Source organism: Acanthopagrus latus, chromosome 12 (assembly GCF_904848185.1).
Source record: "Acanthopagrus latus isolate v.2019 chromosome 12, fAcaLat1.1, whole genome shotgun sequence".
Taxonomy (NCBI): domain Eukaryota; kingdom Metazoa; phylum Chordata; class Actinopteri; order Spariformes; family Sparidae; genus Acanthopagrus; species Acanthopagrus latus.
The window spans coordinates 10,293,879-10,308,477 of record NC_051050.1 but is presented as its reverse complement, the minus strand read 5'-3'; the positions used below and the strand labels follow the sequence as shown (position 1 = coordinate 10,308,477).

The following is a 14,599-nucleotide window of genomic DNA, read 5'->3' as shown; positions in this document are numbered from 1 at the left end:
GCGTAATTAATGCTGCTGAGTCACAATCACTTTAGCTCTCAAAGCCTAAATAATATTGGTAGCAAACTCTCACTGAGCAAAAACAAAATGTTTATATATATTTATACATCTCTCGTTGCCCGCAATTCATTTTGAACGCCTTCATTTGCGCACCAAGCGTGGCAGCAGACTCAGCAAAACATAATGACACAGAAACTGTTTTCGTTTAGGTGTAAGTTACACTTAATTGAATTGGTAGGCTGAGTCACTGCCTTCCCGTCATTAGTCATAACTTTCCCCTTTGGATTCATAGACTTTAAATCAGCCGAGGCGTCGGCGAACGTTTTGATGTAAAATGCATGTCTGAGGGGCGGAAACTGTGAGAGGGCAATCACTTTAAGATGTTTGTTGTTGTTGTTGTTCTGCGGCGCAGAGAGGTTGATGAGTTTACAGGCTCTAGCTGTGACAGATATGAAAAAAAGCTGGATTTTAAACCAGTACAGTTCAAAGTGTTGACTGGTTTAGAGTTTGCATGACTGAAGTGTGACCAATTCCGAAGACTTCAAATAGGAGTGGGTTTGAGCCGTCCTCCCAACTCTAGTGCATTCTCTCTAGGAGGATAAACAATCCTCCAGAATTCCTACAAATGTTTCCCATCAGAAGATGAAAATAAGCTAAATAAATATAATATTATGTATAAAAAATAGCTGTGTGTGATGCACTTTGTTCAGTTACGGAAAAAAATGAATATTTCTGAGTTTGTGTTATTTCCCAATACTGAGTTTACATTTCTTCTCCAAAACTACATAGCATCCCTTTAATAGTGCTGATGGTAATAATTATGATACTCATAATGATATTGTAATCTAGACAGCTGTAAGGATTGTGACTGTCAGGTGTGTAATGAAAAACGATCCTGTCTTGGCACATAAATTGGTTCAAAACTACACCACCTAATTTAGTGTCTTGATCTCTCTCTGTTCGTCTCGCTCTCCTCTCTTTGTATTCATATTTTTCTATCTCGGCCCCCTCTCCTCCATCTCCCCCCCGTTTCGTCTTCCCCCTGCCTGTTCCGCCTTAGCCTCCCTAACACCAATTATACTGTGTCAAATCCATGCATGTCAGTTTCCAGATCCCTAATCATCCCTTCTCTCTTTCATCTGCAAATCCTTTGTTCCTCCCTCCTCCCCCTTTTTCCTTCTCTGTAACCTTTCTTCTGCGCTCCTCGCCCCACCCCGCCCCTCCGTCTGCGCCGTGCACACACGGCCCATCCTCCTCATCCTCTTTCCATTTATCTGTATCCCATTTACCTCTCCATCTCCCTTTGATTTTTTTTATTTATTTCCTATTTCAATTTTATACCTCTCTCTCATTTTTTTTTTCTTAGCCACTTTCATAGATGAACTTTGTTACGGAAATGTCCCGACATATTTTGCATATTGGGTTTTTTTTTAAATGTGTGAATAAGCCCTGAAGTCACTTTTCAGCAGAAGTTGCAAAGGTAATCTTACCAGGTCAGACCTTTTCATTTGGCTTCCTGCAAAGTGCATTTACCTTGATGACATGCTGGAGCCCATCGCCTGCAGCTCTGCATCAAACACCTCACTGTGGATTCTTTTTTCTTCTTCTTCTGCGATAGATAAGATCTACTGACCATAAGTCAGCTAATATATTCATATTTTGTTGTATAGCCCACTTTTTTATGGAGGAACAGCACTGCTTGCAAAGTTTTGCCAGCTGCCGTTTCACAGTAAGTCTCTGCATCATGGAGAAAAGGTCATTAAAATTAATTCCCAACCTCAGTAGGCTTTGCCCAGTGACTTAGTTTGCATAATATAATATTTTTTGGTCAAAATATGAACATTTCCATTATTTTCAATTAGATAAATGCACAGACCAAGTTACTGAGCTCAAAGTAAAATCATTCCAAAATGTTACTCTCCCAAAAACAAGAAATAACCATGCCAAGTGTTGATATTTACATGCTAAGCTAACCTCAACCAAGCTATCCATCTCCTAGCTTTAATTTGAAAGCAATTTTGCACTTAAAGATCAGTTTACTCATCTATTACCAAGTTTTACAATGTCTTTTATGGCTATGAAGGAAGCTGTCCAATGTTTCCAAAAACAACCCTGATGATGTCCTTGGGGTCTTATCAGACTGGGTGCAATATTTAAGAATTATAAGAAGAAAATCCTGTGTGACAAGGAGTTTGAAAGAAGTGGACATTTAGGAGACAGAGAGAGAGGGTCTGATGGGAGAGTATACCAAGTTGTATTATGGGAAGTGCAGCAAGTATTTATGGAACTTGACCCATGCTCGAGAGTCATTTCCGCCTCTGCTTTCTCAATTTTGACTCTTCTTTTTATTCTTATCTCCCTCATGTGATTCCTACAAGTTTAAGATCTCAGGGTTTTTTTTGTTTTTTTAATGATCTCTTCCACACATGACGTTTACCCAAAGAACAAAAATTTAGTCATGATCTTCTCATTCCTGTGTGGATGGAAAGTCACGTGAAATTTTGCAGTGCAAAAAAAAAACATTTCTGGGGCTTCACAGCAAAACAGTGTTTCAGCATTCTCCTTAACAGCTGATGCAGTTGGGGACTTGTTTTGAAATGTAATAAAACCACGGGAAAGGAACGTAGAATGACTTCATGTTTTTCAGTAATTGTGATTGTAAAACTGGAGTGGAAAACTGCAGAATATGGCTAATTTTTATGTTCCTAAAAAGCATACAAAAATCTCAAATGAATATCTTACATAGAATTCCAACATTTACATTTTGAAATGGCTCCTACCCTTTCGCCCTCATTAAAAATTCTTGAATATATGAATATACAAATTTTTTTTTATTTGACATGTTTGACTGCTGGACACAAGACATCTTCTTTGTCACCGTAAAGTCCGTTCTCCATGTTTGTGCACTGGAGGCTTACATTTTCCACATTACAAAAATTGTGTATGCTGAATATTGGACCCTGATTGACTTTCAGTGTATTTGTGATGTCACAAGTCATGCTTGTAGGCTCCGCCTCTTAGAAATTGGATTTTTAACAAGCACAGACAAAGTGAGTTCTGAGCCTTGAATGTCAAACTGATCTTCTAGTCGAAACTCTGCGCATCCGTCATTCTACACAGTGAAGCTCAAACATTCAACTGAAGGAGCAAGATAAAAAAAAAAATGTTTTTGACTACGGGGGGTGCTACGATTATTAAGAGATCACCAGTGGATTATCACAGCAGACTGTTCGGAATTTTTTATAATACCTTTAAATCAAATGTCACACCAGTGAAGGAAGACCAGGAAGGCTTTACATAAACAGATAGATGAATCCGGCGGTGTTACACGTGCCATGTCTGAGATGAGCCTCCTGACTCCCCCCACCCCTGTCTGTTTCCCAGGCACATATGGGAAGGTGTGTGTGTGTTTTGACTGTAGTATCGGGGGGGCAGGGCTAAGAGAGGGAGAGGGAGAGGGAGAGGGAGGTAGGGGGAGGGGTTTGTTTATTTCTGTGTTTTTTTTTTTTTTTTATGGTAACTGCGCCTCCTGAGCCCACTTGGGGGAAGGAAAAGCAGGGAGAGGGAGAGAGAGACAGAGATGATGGAGAACGAGGAAACGCGGTTAGCAACATGAGTGGCGGCCGAGAGAGGGGAGACAATCGTGGCAAAGGAGGGAGGGATGGACGGACGCACGGAAGGATAGAGCCAGAGCGCGTGTCAGTCTGCCGCCCGTCGCCCAAACAATGAACGTGCTGTGGTCGCTGCCGGCAACGCATCGTCACTGCAACCGGAGCCAGAGGGGTGCGCACACTGAGCGAGAATGGCAAAAAGAAAAGAGAGAGAAGGGAGGAGGGGGGGAGGAGGAAGGAGGAGAGATAGAGAGGGATGGTGTCTCCCCCCCCCTTCAATAGATAGATCCTTCCTCTGTGTGTCTTTTACATGTGTGTGTGGCTATGCGCTCTCTGTTTGATCATGTGTGTGTGCGTGTGGTCGGTGTGTATTCGCGGCCAGTTGTCTGACACCATGATCTTCTGTAACCATCTAGGTGAATACAAGAAGGATGAGCTGTTGGAGGCGGCGAGGTGAGTACCAGACTCTGCATGCTCTTTGTTGTCATCCTCTTCCTCCCGTGTTCTCACCTTCCTCTGCTTTTTTTTTTCCTACTCTGTGACACCCCTTCATGTTTTTTTTTCTCTCTCCTGCTTGTTTTCGCCTCCTCCTTGTTCACCTGTTCAGGGCTTTGCCTTCTCTTCTTGTTACTCACTTTTCTTCTCTGCTCCTCCCCTGATCATCTGTCCTTTCTCTTCTTCTTCTCCTATCTCCTGGTCCCCATCTACACTCTCTTCCTTTCCCACTGTTTCCTCTCACTTCCTCTTCCTATTTCTTTCCTTTTGTCCATCTTCTCCAGTTTTCTTTTTCGCCTCTCCTTCCCTCTTCTCATCTTTGCCACCTCCCCTTCCTCTTCTCTGATTCACTCCTGTTTTCTGTTTCCGGTCCCTGTTTGTTGTTTTTTTTTTTTCGACCTCTCTCCCCTCTCAGCTCCCTCTCTTGTTCTCCATTTCCTGTCTTTTTCCTCTCTCATCTTTTTCCCGTGTTGCCTCCTCTTGACTTCTATCATTTTCTCTAATTTCCGGTCTTTTCCCTCCTTTCTTTCCACTTCAGTTTTGTCTCCTCTCCTCTCCTCTCCTCTCCTCTCCTCTCCTCTCCTCTCCTCTCCTCCACTTGTTTTTTTTTTAATTCCATTATTTGCTGCCGCCTTCAGTTTTCCTCCCAGCTTGCATCCAGTCATCTCCCTGTCTGTCAGACTGTTTATCACTTGTTCTTTCTTTCCCCTTCATCACAACACACACACACACATACACACAAACACACATACAGACACACACACAGCTCCTAAACTAGACAGGTGCTCCATAGCTAGAGAGCTGACTCCATGTGGGCCAGGGACACTTGTGTATTTTTTAAGGCATGTTATGGTTGCAGGCAGCGCATGTGGGCAATGAGTTTGTGTGTGTGCATGCGCGTGCGTGTGTGTGCGTGCGTGTGTGCTTGTCTCATGCATGTGGAAATGGCATAGCTTTCGTTTGAGATTGTGTGTGGGTGGCTGAGCGCTCGATGCCTCAACAGCCTTCCTCTCGCTCCCTGTCTCTCTCCGAGGCATACTCACACACAAACACACATACATACACTCACACACACACACACGCACACACACACACACACACACACACACACACACACACACACACACACACACACAAGGAAGCAGCTGGCCTAGCGGAGCAGTACCCCAGTGTATTATGGGGTCAGCAGGCTGTTTCAGTGTGAACTGTGAACTCAGTGTGCCTCTATCACAGCTGAGCCTCTGACTGGCTCATCACCAATGTCATTTTTCAGAAGAAATTCCTTTTGTTTTTTTTACAATATTTTCTTTATTTTGGAGTGTTGTGTTCGGTCAAACAACTCCCACACATGGCTTATGGGATATTGTTGTTTTTCTGCTTTATTTTTCTTGGCCCGGATAGCAGTCATCACAGTGGTATAGATAATAATACCCAGAGCTGGAAAAATGCTTCTTCATAGTCTGAGTGTAACGCAGTGACTCGATGCATTGACTGGAAAAACAAAAGCTCACTAAAACTCTGTCCAGTCAACCAGATCTGTCCCTTTAAGTCTTGATCGTGAGCCTCTTTTATGGTTTCTTAGCAGTAAATATTGGAAAATGGTTTTTGTTGCAATTATAAAGGTTAGTGCTTAAAATATATTTTACATTGTAAGTTGAATGGAGTTCCTACAAATGTACACAGATGATGTCAAAGGGAAGTCAAGGGAAAAGTGCAGGTAGATTTTTCTTTTGGCGAGAAAATCTTTAAAAGCTATTTGCAACACTGACAGATAAATGTTTGTACCACAACAGCCATGTGATTAAAAAGCACGTAACTGAAAGATCTCCCTAACTGACTTTGAGTCATAAGTCAGAAAATCAGTGGTGATACCGATGCTCTTCCATCAGCTCCATAGCTGCAAAATGCTCCACTATATTCTCCACTATATACACCGTGACATCAAATAAGACCCCCCCCCAAGAGATCAAGTTTTCCAACCACTAGCTTATGATGTTTTAGCAACCTCAGAAAAGACCACACGATAACAATGCACTGCAGTCTAGGCCTCCACCAAGAAACCGCCATCAAAAAGCCACAAATAATGTTCAGAACAGCACCAAACTTCAGCAACAGTACAAACAAGGTCCCAGCACATAGTTCAAGGCATCAAACATCTGCTAGCTTAGCTAGATTGCTATTGTAAAGTGAACACAACTCACCACTCTCCTGCAGCAGCCTCTTGTTGTGGGGAAGTCCCTGAGTCGATTACCGAGTGCAGTTAGAGATGTTCAATTCAGTTCTTTTCCCTGTCTGCTCTCGATAATAACTGTTACAAACTGGTAGACAAGACACATATAAACTTTGATTACATTTCCATGCTGTAATAATCATACATTTTCATCCTTGAGCTGCGGAACTCTACTACACTCCGTAATCGACTTGGAGGGAGAGTGGGAGCTGTGTTCTCTTTTCAGTAGAAATCTGGCAAAGCTAGCAGATGTTTGATGCCTTGAACTATGTGTTGGGACCCTATTTGTACTGTTGCTGAAGTTTGGTGCTGTTCTGAGCATTATTTGTAGCCATGAGTGGCTTTTTGCTGGCGGTTACTTGGTTGGAGGCATAGACTGCAGTGTATTGTTATCGTGCGGCCTTTTCTGAGGTTGCTAAAACTACGTAAGCTAGCGGTTGGAAAACGTGATCTCTCGGGCTAATACATACATAATTAATTATAATACTTTTATATTATGTAAATTTTTTTTGTAATATTGAACCAAAATCAGCATCAAATATTTTTTTTTTTATTGAAAAGAACAAGTAACTGAGTAAGTTCTGAGCTCTTTTGCTAAAAAGCGTCTGCCTGCTGTGTTTGGAAATAGAAGCAGAACAAGAAAGTTGCAAGCAATAAAAACAAAATGAGCTGCGATGCATTTAAATGCTCCCTTGTGCCCAGGAGAAGTGCAGAGTGGGTTTGTACTACAAGCACCTGTCATATTACATGCTGTTATTTGATTCTTATGTAATGAAAAAGTTTGGATAGGAGTAGCTTTACCAAAACCTGATTAGTCTATTGTCTAACTATGTTAACTTCATGCCATTAACATGCACCTTAAGAGATTTGAGAGACTTTGATAAGATGCAGGTCTACATGTGGAGCTGTGGAGAGCAAATTCCAATTTGCCTTGGCAGCACATATAGATGCAACGCCAATAACGCCTCTCAAATAAAAATTGTAATTGAAATGATCTGGTCACGCTTCCAGAGATTCTCAGGAATGCATTTTCATTTTCCTTCAGGTGTGAAAAAAACAATAGATATTCAGGCATGGTTATGAGCGCTGTCCCTTGTGGGCCACCGTAGATCATTTGTGTGAGATCAGACCTGCCCTTAGAACATTCACCACAGAGAAGATGACAAATCTTTTTCTGATTGAACCCCTGAAACACCTCAGCGAGACAGAGCTAGACAGAATCAAGATATGATATACGACCCTCCTCACAGGATTTGCAAACATGGCATTATTACAGTCCTGGAGCTGGTGCATTGGTCCAACTTAAAGGGTTACTCCACCAATTTTACACTAAGAGTACTACTGCATGTGTGAAAACAGAAGTAGTTCAAAGGCTTTTGATAAATTACATCCAGTGTTGCTCAGTGGTTAATTTGCATTGTGGGTAATGTCGGCAGCAGGTTTTGAAAAGTGGCTTACTTGCTTAGCATTGCATCCTGTATCCCTTTCGGACTCATTATTGACAGTTTGAAAATAGGCTTTTTTATTTCATGAATTTGAACTTCTTTTTAGAACCTAGCGCACACATTACCCAAAATGCAACTGCCAGTTAGGGACATGCAATTGCATTTTTTCACATATGTTTATATAAACACTTGAATGTGTGAAATTGGTGGCAAAACCCTTTAAATGAACGACTGAATACGACTGTCACACCTGGTTAGGTTGGGTTAGCTTAGCTTAGTGTGTAGACTAGGATCAGATGGAAACAGCTCACTGCTGGTGGGTCAGGCTTCCAATCCAAATCTATATCCCAACATGCTGACTTGATTCATATCATTGTTAATTGACTAGATGCTAAGTTGTGCTGCCCCTACATCTATTAAACAGACAAGGTGAAACACACATACAACCTGCCGTGTCCTTCGTCCTTGTTAAATCCTCAAGATGTCTTTTGCATCAAAATGAAAGCTGTCTCGTGTGGGGTCGTGGGCAGTAGTAGGTTGACAGTTGAGCGAAAATAAAGAAAACAAATGAGAGAACTGAAAGGAGGAAGCTGGGCGGTGAAGGTAAAGGTGCAGAAGATGTAACTGAGGGTTGAGCGGGAGGGCAAAGGTGGACAGCTGGGATGAGATGAGAGTGAGAGGATGTGAATGTGTAAGATGCAGAGACAAAGAGAAGGAAGGAGTGAAACAAAAAAAGCAAAAGCGGAGAGGGAGAGGAGGGGAAAACATGGGAGAATAGAAGAATAATCCTTTTCTTTCCATGTGACAGCTTCTTCCTCTATAGCTGTCACAGGGATGATGGCTGGACCGGGCCGCTACCTTGGCAACGCTTTCCTTGTGGTCACCCAGTGCCAGGGCAGCGAGCCTAGGAACCAGGAAGCGCAGGCCATCAGCAGAAACCAAATGTTAACTCTTCTCTAGCTAGGCTTAATTGTCTTCTCTAACAGATTTTCCATAGCTGGTAACAGCCAGGTTATCAGGAACACACACAAATACACACGCCATCCGATCCAAACATTTCTATACGCCTGTCTTTTTCTGTGGCTGAAATTCCTCTCTCCCTTCAGTCCCAAGCTTCTTATCTCACTCGCCCTCATTTTCTCCCCCACAGTCTCCTGCTGAGGAACAGTGCTAATCCTCGTGGCGTTGGATGCTTTCTGTCTATAATGTGTGTGTGCGTCTCTGTGTGTATATTTCGCAGGAGTGGAAACGAGGAGAAGCTAATGGCCTTGCTTACTCCACTCAACGTCAACTGCCATGCGAGCGACGGGCGCAAGGTAGGAGCAAAGCACGATCACTGGCATTTTCTGCACCTTCGGGAAAGTCATTAGGGTTACGAAAACCATCAAACTGGCGCCGAAAGGTTTCATCATTTATTTTTCCATCGGGGGAAAGTGAAACGAGGCTGTCGGCCTCGGTTGTATCAAATGATCAGTTTGCGCCCTTTCTTGCCCGTCAGTCATTGAAGTGGATGAAGACACAAAACACGTCAGTGAATAAATTACCATTCATGCTGAACAATAGCAGTAACACACAAAGCACTAGTCAGACTACCACAAATATGATGATGAGAGCAAATTGTGCATTTTAAGCGTTGGTTTTAACTTTTTCAGCTGATTGAGGAGCACACAGAAGGTGGAGGTTTTTCTTTTCAGTTTTTGGCTGTGACTGTAGTTCACCTGTATTAAGATTAGTTTTGAAGAGTTAGGGGAGCAGACAACATTATTTTTGCAGCTGCTTCGTAGTAAACACATTACAGCAGAGAGTAGTGAGTCTGCTCGTAAGAAGTACAGGAAAGCACCACCCACAAACATGTTTTACATATCTCCAATGACAGCTTCACTGAGTGATTTTTGTTAAAGGTTTTGTTAAAAGGTTTTAAAAGTTCATTGTGTGAAACTGAGCTTCTAACGCACACACAACGCAGGCTACTCCTCAGTTTACACTATAATCCAAAAAAGCGTAAAATGTACCACTTACCTTCCTACTACACTATACTATACACACTTATTTATACATTTGGAAAATATCTACATGTCAGAAAGTTAGATTTAGAATAGTTTGCAAGTCAGGTTCAGCCATAAAAGCTGACCAGTGAATAGATGAATTTCCATTTTTGGCGTGATGACGTCTGTAGTCACCTCGCTACACACTGTTATACACTTGACGTGGGCATTGTGAAGGAAGCTGTGCAAATACGTATGTGCAGTGTAAAGATAAAGATAAAAATGTTACTTTATTGATCCCCCTTGGGAGAAATTTGCAGGTAACACAGCAGTACAGGGGGAAATAAGTAGCAGCACAACAGTAAGTTTCAAAAGATAGAGAAGATGATAAAGAAATAAGAAATAATAGTGCAACTACTGAAAGCAGGTCTTATTGGCGGTACTAGAACTGTGAAACATTGAGAGTCTGGTGTATGCGTGTGTGTAAACATGAGGGAGAATACAACACACACAAAAAAACTGAATGCGCATAGAGACAGAAGTAACTATGTGGAAGGTCTGATCATCTTTTTCTGAATAGATTGCTGGTGAGAGCAGGCACAGATCATCCTTGAACAAATGGGACTTCACTTTGTTCTGCAGCTGTCTGAATACAGCCGTGGTTGAGCCGAGGAAAGCCTGGTTAATTAAGAGCCACCCTAGAGTGGGTTAATCTCAGGTACTGCGGTGCACAAAGCCGGTCATATTTAAGAGGTTCAGTGAACTAGAATGAGCTCGATTTCTTTGAGTCTCTTGTGCCGATCACCTCTGTGTTGGATAGAGTGCGTAGCCTTTTTGTAATTAGCTGCATGTTTTGCTTGCTTGACAAGTACCAAAAATTGGATCCGAGTTTTAACAGCCAGCGCCGAGCTCGGGAGTTCATTCTGGTGTTGTTAGATTTCAGATTGTGGAGGCTTGAAATAAAAAAAAAATAAAAAAACGCTGGACGTGTTAAATTAAGTGGTCTGCCTGACAGATAAAAACTTATAATGGAGATTATTTTTCATCCTCAGGGAGACCCGAGCCTCAGTTTGAGCTCACTGGCATCACAGCAGCAAGTTTAGCTTGTGACTGATTAGTTCATCAGATGAATAGCTGGAAGAACTCATTTCTAGTTGTGTATTTTCCAGCTTTAGTCGAAGTGCTCCCAGTAGTCCACCATATCAGAACCTGGCAGAAATAAAGACGGCTGCTGACTCTTAGTTTTTTCTCGAGAGCTGAGCAGGATTGATCTCAGCTTGGCTGTGGACAAACAGATTTGGGGTCCGTCTTGACTTCAGTTTCTCTCAGGGGCTTTTCTGACCATCGTTCTTGTCAGCGTACGAAAGTTGCAAAACAGTGACGTAGTATGTCCACATGTGACTGGCAGAAGCTTGCGGCCATTGGACGCTATTGGAGCCAAGTTCAGCCAATAAAAGGTCCTATTGATGCCGATTAATCTGCTAAATTGAATTAGTTAATGTCTCTTTACAACATTTAGCTTATCACGTGAGACTTAACTCCCCATGAAAACCCCCAAATTGCGGCATATTAGTGGACGTCTTGCACCACCTTTTCAGTGGCAGCACTAGTGTAAAGTGTGTTTGTAAAAAGCAAGTTATCGTGAAGAGATCTTATTGGTCAGACCCATTTCTCAAAGAAACAGAGATTGCTGTAATTTATTGCCCGCCACAGTGGAACCCATTGTATTTTATTGGTTGCTATGACAACTGCCAGCATAACCAGGAAAGCAAAGGGAGCATGTTTTTTTTTTTCTCTGTGCTCTCGGGAACCGTCACATAAATGCTATAACAGCCTTGAGGAGGCTCGTTCCTATAATCATGGGTACTTCAGTGTTGTCGATGATGCTCAGCTGCAGCTTGTATCCATCACATCGGCATCATACCCGTAATTGTGAGAGAGCGTCCTCTGACTATTATCCATGCAGGTGGCCTCCCGGGGATGTGATACCCCCGAGGGAAAACCGTGTAATTTGAAATTCTTCGGAGACTCGGGGGACAAACATGAGAGATCGTCGAGAGAGACGTTGAAATTTAACGGCTCATAAGTGAATGAATGCGACCATGTCCGGAATATGAAATCTGTGCTCAGACATATTCTGGAATGACCTCTCCTGCACAGTCTGTATTTGTAATGCTCTTTAATTGCTCTGACTGAAAGCACTCGTGCACAGTAGATGGAATATATTTTCACGCCGGTGCAGTTTCATCCTCGTTATGGTCTTAGCGTAATTGAATAGGGTGATGGAGATTTACATTCCCACTGCTAACAGAAATTGTCGTGTGAAATCTGCAAAATAGCTGCAGACGTTAGGTAGAAGCTGAGGGACAGCGAGAACTTGTCATTCTTGTCCTTTGACTAAATCCACTAATGGAAATCAAGACACCAGGGCAGAGAATGGATAAATGCTCATCATGTCAATACATAAATATGAACAAATGAGTTGAATGTGAGCAGATAGCAAGCTCTGAATGGATCCAGATTGATTTAGTTAAACTCGATCAGTCATAACTCAGTCAAATTGAAATTTTTACAATTTTCTCCCTTTTTTTTTATCATGGACACATTTCACAAAGTTTATCGTCATCTTTTTATGACTATTTATGCCCATCTTTTTCAGTAAAAGTCACGCAACACAGCCCAATGCATTTCTAATAGTCGGATTTCATCTCTGGACAGATGGCCCTTGCGTGGGTCTTTACAGTAGGAAGAAGCAAGTATTTGTTGAAATTGGTGTTTAATGACCTGAGCAAATAGATAACAAGGGCTCAAAAGTTAGAACATCTACAACCAGAATGCACTGTGCCACACCGGACCAATAAACGCCAATAGGTGATGTAATGCAAATTCGGCAGGAACAGTAAGGCGACCAGCTGGTAACAAACAGTGTCACATCACAGCTAAGCAGCACACTAAGATCTTTCTGAAAACATCTTAGGCCAGAAATAGATGATGAACAGGATCGTGTTTGCTTAATCAGCACTGCCTTGTTTGTATGGTGTGATCTACGGTGAGTTTTTTAAGCCTCTGTTTTTACAAAATAGAAACAATATGGTGCCACATCCAGTTCTATAACTTTATCTATGGCAGCTTAACATTGTGCTACAATATGTTTCTAAAAGCATTTTTTGGTGTCTAGTTTTGACAGTTTGATCAGAGTTTGGTTGGAGGCCCCTCAGTCGATTTAAGAGAGAGAGAGGCAAAAGAGTGGAGGGGCTCTGGATGCGGGAAAAAAAATGGACTGAAGTTTACAATTGTTCATTTGCATATACTTCCAAAATTGTGGAGACACAAAGCTGCTTGAAAATTGGTTCCTTTTTAATTGTAATTTCACACTGTTAAATCCTCCTGCTCCATTTTCCCTGTTTATTTCCACCTGAATCAGTCACACAGCTGTCGTTTGTAATGGGTTAAGATTTACATTTAAATCGTTTTTTGAAGAAGGGGTTCAGATACAAATAATGTTTTGTTATATGAGTAGTTAAAGCAACGTTATGTTGAAATTGGCCTTTTGTGCCATTCGACACCCCCGGCAGTTTTTTAATGCGACACTAGTCATGAATACAAGTCCCAGGTCTGTAATAATTTGTCAGATGTAATATAGGTGGTAACTACAAGCAAACTCATGACGTCATAACAGTGTTATGTGTTGAAAACTTGTATGTTGAAGTAAACATGACAGTGACGCTGTGATCCTCACCGAAGTCACATGGTGCAGAAACAAGACAATGAACTATCAACATGATTTTGAAACTGTTATGTTAAGGTAAAAAAATTTACATAATGTCACTTAAAGGAGCAGTAGATAACAATTTAAGACAGAGCGAGAGGCAATTTAGACAACTGCTGACAACTGCTGTCACTGTTGTATATGTGTACGGCCACCCAACCCCAGCATCTAAGCACTGATGTGATATGAGGACAGACTTGGGACTTAAAAGTGAGTATAAGTAACAGAAAATTAGATTAAAGTTTAAGTGCTGATGTGATTTAAAGTGAGACGGATAATGGAGTGATGTTGGATGACAATGCACGCATAAACACACACACACACACACACAGTGACACTTACACATACAAATTGTTATGAGGACACTAATGATAATCGGGGACAAAACAGAGCGTGCAAGATTCCTAATGATTGATAATAATGACACGTCCCTTTAAATTAGACAACAGCCACTTCTTCTTCCTCTCTCTCTGCCTCCCTCTTGTCTCTTCCTCCTCGTCCTCCCCCTTCCCCTTCTCCTCGCTTTAATTTTAATTAGAAGTGGCACACGCTCTTCGTCTCCCCTCTCCAACCACACATGCAAACGCACAGATCTGCAGCATAAATGTTGATTGCGGAGGGCCTCTTGGGGAATTAAAAAAGGCTCTGCTCGTTCAAAGCATACGCACACAAGGGGAGAGGGAGGGAGGCATATAGTGTGGGGCCAAAAGTATGTGGACACCTCTGACCACATACTGTAGCTCTGCTCAGGAACGGCCTATTTTTTCCAGGTTTTGGTGGGGGAGGATTTTGGTTTTTCAGTCGCGAGGATGCTTTCACATCTGTACATTCTGGAACAAAATGTTCAACAGTGACATATGAGTGTAACGATGGTTTGTCCACCTATGGTTGAGCACGTAGTCTCAGGATCTTCATCCTATATAAAACAGTTTTTCTCTCCACAGCTCTAATTCTAGTAAGAGCTTTTTGTGTGTGTGTGTGTGTGTGTGTGTGTGTGTGCTCTCCAATGATTGAGGGCCCATCAGAGTGGGATATTATTAACACAGCTGAGTGGAGAGCGTTAT

At 42.0% G+C, this 14,599-nt stretch overlaps 1 protein-coding gene across 1 annotated transcript in view; it reads left to right on the top strand.

Annotated features, from left to right (window-relative positions):
- Window positions 1-14,599, top strand: part of tnksa (tankyrase, TRF1-interacting ankyrin-related ADP-ribose polymerase a) — a 115,647-nt gene that overhangs the window by 33,486 nt on the left and 67,562 nt on the right. Inside the window, exons 5-6 of the mRNA XM_037116521.1 lie at window positions 4,028-4,064; window positions 9,022-9,097. Coding sequence (XP_036972416.1) covers window positions 4,028-4,064; window positions 9,022-9,097 — 113 coding nt within the window. The remainder of the gene's footprint in view (window positions 1-4,027; window positions 4,065-9,021; window positions 9,098-14,599) is intronic.